The sequence below is a fragment of the Priapulus caudatus genome, unplaced genomic scaffold, assembly GCF_000485595.1.
Source record: "Priapulus caudatus unplaced genomic scaffold, Priapulus_caudatus-5.0.1 Scaffold666, whole genome shotgun sequence".
Taxonomy (NCBI): Eukaryota; Metazoa; Priapulida; class Priapulimorpha; order Priapulimorphida; family Priapulidae; genus Priapulus; species Priapulus caudatus.
The window spans coordinates 113625-117878 of NW_014577727.1; the positions used below are offsets into that span (position 1 = coordinate 113625).

General features: G+C 51.9%; 1 protein-coding gene across 1 annotated transcript in view; it reads right to left on the bottom strand.

Annotated features, from left to right (window-relative positions):
• Window positions 1–550: 550 nt before the first annotated feature.
• Window positions 551–4254, bottom strand: part of LOC106812610 (transcriptional repressor CTCFL-like) — a gene marked incomplete in the record, with an annotated part of 16764 nt that continues 13060 nt past the window's right edge. Inside the window, 3 exon segments of the mRNA XM_014816517.1 lie at window positions 551–577; window positions 725–881; window positions 2056–2174. Coding sequence (XP_014672003.1) covers window positions 551–577; window positions 725–881; window positions 2056–2174 — 303 coding nt within the window.

The window sequence follows — 4254 nt, forward strand, 5'->3', positions numbered from 1 at the left end:
GGACAACCCGATTTGATGCCTGGGTTGTCTGCAGGACAACCACATTTTTTTTCTTATTTCGAGCACTGCTTGTTTAGCCCTGTTTACTGTTTGTTTTGCACTGTTTACTACTGTGTGTATAATACATGTACTGATTGTCATCACTTTTCCAAGGTTTTTTGTTGATGAAATCGATTATGGATTTTGATAACCAAGCGCTTGGTTCGAGCCACTGTTCAACCGATGATCGAGTATAATCGATGATCGTGACATCACTATATATATATATATATATCCTAGACCTCTCTTAGTAACTCATAGAGCAAGTTAATTGACAGAGAAGGGTAACTCATAGAGCAAGTTAATTGACAGAGAAGGGTAACTCATAGAGCAAGTTAATTGACAGAGAAGGGTAACTCATAGAATAGGTTAATTGACTAGAGAAGGGTAACTGATAGAGCAAGTTAATTGACAGAGAAGAGTAACTCATAGAGCAAGTTAATTGACAGAGAAGGGTAACTCATAGAATAGGTTAATTGACTAGAGAAGGGTAACTGATAAAAAAAGGTAACTAATACAAGAACCAAAAGAAGGCTTCCTAATACACGAAGTACAACGACGCAGAACGGTAAACAGAACAGAGAAAAAAACAAAAACAAACAAGAACGAAATAAAAATTTTGCGCGAACCGACCGGCGACAATGCTCGCCCCTGCCGGCGACGGCCACGAGGTGGCAGCACGTACCTTGCGCTTGCGCTTGGTCGGCGTATATTCCTCGTCCCCGTCGTCGAACGGTTCGTCGTCGTTCACCTCGATCTTGATCTTGCGCGGCCGCCCTCGCCGCTGCCCCCTGATGGGCGTCACCACCGGCTGCACGGACACGGCCATGTCGCGCGGCATGCTGACGAGACAGAACGCAAACACATGCGACGTATTAGCCAGCGAGCCATGCAGCCGTGATTTGCACGGTTAGTTTTGAAACTGCACGGCCAAAAAAAATGTTAAAATTAGGGGGCCCCTCTCATACTACCCCCCCACCCCCGTTAACGCCTATGGCGGTCTTGGCTGAGACACAAAAATTGCACTCCCAAATATTTTTTCTCCACTCCCACAATACTCATTCATAGCTAATACCCTGAAACACATGCGACGTTAAAGTGGATAGACCTCGAAAAGCCTACATACACCTACTGTGAGCATACTTGCAGTATGCAAATATCACGAAATGTTCTTATCGAGCTAGAAACGTGCTCCGAACTAGAGGATTTTGAAACAACGTCCGACATTGTTGTACGGCGTATAGATACGCATAAATTATTTTGCTGCGAGAACATGCCGTTTTAACGACCAGGGTTTATTCTCGTAAAACTAACATCAGTCGTAAGTGCTATCTCAGCATTAACATTAGCATTAACTTTACGATGTTTCTGACAACGGCCCCATGGGTTTAAGCTGCTGTTCGCTAATTCGCCAAATACAAATTAAAGTTGAATTTGGCGAAAAAATTTCATCATAATCATAAATTCGCTAAAAAGCTAAAGCTAATTTGGCCCTTCAGGCTGAAATAAAATTCTACCCACTAGCGACCGCTACAAGATAATTCATGAGACTTCACTGAGAATTCTCGATAACCCACTTAGTAGAAAACAAATTGGAGCGCGAATTCATCCTCCCTTAATCATAAGCCTCTGTTCACAGAGACGGTAGCCTCAGCTTTTGCTTACTGGCCGCACTGTTGTGATGAATCGTTGATGATTACTGTTCAGTATGGTACGTGGCTGTGTGCGCGGGCCGTGTTGTGGGCTGGTTGTTTTTGCTTGTTCGCACATGTGTTGTGAGACTGTGCTGACATGTGTATATGAGGTGTTTCTGGTCATGTACGGGGAACTGATCACGATAGAAAAAGCGGCGTTGTTGTTGACCAGGGAGCAGAGCTACTCTGAGTCGAGTCGTGCACGGTACCGAGAGTAATATATCGCCACTGCAAAAGCAGAAAGTGTTGTTGAGTTTTCCTGTGAGTACATGTGCAACGACACCTGCTTTAAGAGTCAGAGACAGAACTATTGAACAATTACCTGGGAGGAGCATCCACCCCAGTGTGGGGAAGGTCTGGTCTGGCTTCTCCCTCCTCTCCATCCTCATCAGAACTGTCAGGCTCAATGTGCTCAGACTCCACCAGCTGCACCATGTGATCCTAGAAAGGTGAATGACAGGTCTTATTGTGACTGGCACATACATCAGGCCCTCCTCGCCTCTTACCTCAATGACTAAGTTCTTCTCACCTATTCTCACCTACCCACTACTCTATCTCAACTGCCCGCTATCCACCACTCTACCCCTGCACACCCACTCACTCACCAAGCTAACCCTGCCCATGTGCCACCCACCCACCACTCTACACCCACCCACCCACAACCACCCACTACCCACCACTATACATACCCCTGAGCACCCACCACACTACCCCCTGCCACCCACCCACCAATCTGCCCCCTGCCACACACCCACCACTCTACCCCTGCCCACCCACCCACCAATCTACCCACGCCCACCTGCCACTCACCACTCTAAAATCACCCACCCAGTCACCACTCTACTGCTGTTGCGACCCACCACTCTACCCCCGCCCACCTACCACTCTATCCCGCCTGCCCGCAACCCACCACTCTACCCCCTGCCACCCAGTCACTCCCCCCACCACCCACCGCCCTACGCCCCCGCCCACCATCCATCTTCAACGCACGCACCAGGGTAAAAAATACACGAAAGCGATGAGCAATTCCCTCTTCAAACCTCCGAAATCACTCCCGTGAGGCTAAAAATAGCTCCCGTAAAATTTTTGACGAGAGCTATTTTTTCCACAGACTTTTTCAAAAGAGCTCCCGCGAAAACAAAGTATTTTTTCCCATGCCGCACCCACATACATACCTCATCCATCGAGTCCTCCCCCTCCAGGTCCTCGGCGGCGATCTGCTGGTCGGTAGTGGCCTCCGGGTCGTGAAGCGCCAGGTGGCGTATCAGGTTGCCCTTGTGGCGGAACAGCTTGTGACACTCGGGGCACTCGTGCGTCTTCTCGCGCGGGATCGGCGGCACATAGTCCGGGTTGTGGTACAGGTTCTGGTGCCGCTTCAGCAGCTGCTTCTGCCGGAATGTCTGCGTGAGCGGAGAGCGAGCGGTGGTTAGCGGGCGAGCGGAGACCTACGGAAGAGATGGGGAGAGAGAGAGAGAGAGGGGTGACGGGGAGAGCGGGGACAAGCGAGAAGGGCCGGAAGAGGGCGAGTGAAGAAGATGCCTCAGAAAGGCGGAAAGGAAGTCTATGGCTATCGCAGATGCGTCCCACGAGGCAAACGCGACGAGCAAGATTAAACGCAAGGCCACGTACGAGCGACAAGTCCACCGAGTGAGTAGGCAGACAGTCCCCTGCATATATACCAAACAGAACGCGCCGCGAGAGAACGAACGCGCGCACCGTTGATTGACAGCCTACCTGGACACACTGCTCACACTGGAAGGGCTTCTGGTCCGTATGAATGAGCATGTGCGACTCAAGGTGGCGCTGCGTGAGCGACGCGTACGGGCAGAGGTCGCACTTGAAGCACTTCTCGCCGTCGTGCGTCTTCGCGTGGATCTTGTAGGCGTAGCGGTCGGGAAAGTCCTTGCCGCAGCGCTTGCACTTGATCGGGTTGTCACTAGTGTGCAGCTTCTGCAATCGACAACAAGCTCGTTGACCACGCGCCGCGAGACACGGCCACCACCCGCTTCGTGTCGGTTCTTAGAAATGCACTCAGCGTCCATCACTCGACAACTAACGCTTAACCCTTCCACCCTAGCGAAATCGACACAAACAAGCTGACCTTAATCTCACGCGACGCATGGTTATGCCCCACACGGTAGAGCGGAGGTTCACAGGGGAGGTGAGCGACGCAGAGGGAGGATTCCTTGATCGCGTTGTCACTAGTGTGCAGCTTCTGCAATCGACAACAAGCTCGCTAATCACACGCCCCCGAGACACGGCCACCACCCGCTTCGTGTCGCTGATCCCACGCCCTGAGACACGACCACCGCCCGCTTCACGCCCCGAGACACGGCCACCACCCGCTTCACGCCCCGAGACACGGCCACCACCCGCTTCACGCCCCGAGACACGGCCACCACCCGCTTCATGTCGTTGATCACGCGCCCCGAGACACGGCCACCACCCGCTTCGTGTGGTTGATCACGCGCCCCGAGACACGGCCACCACCCGCTTCGTGTCGTTGATCCCACGCTCCCCG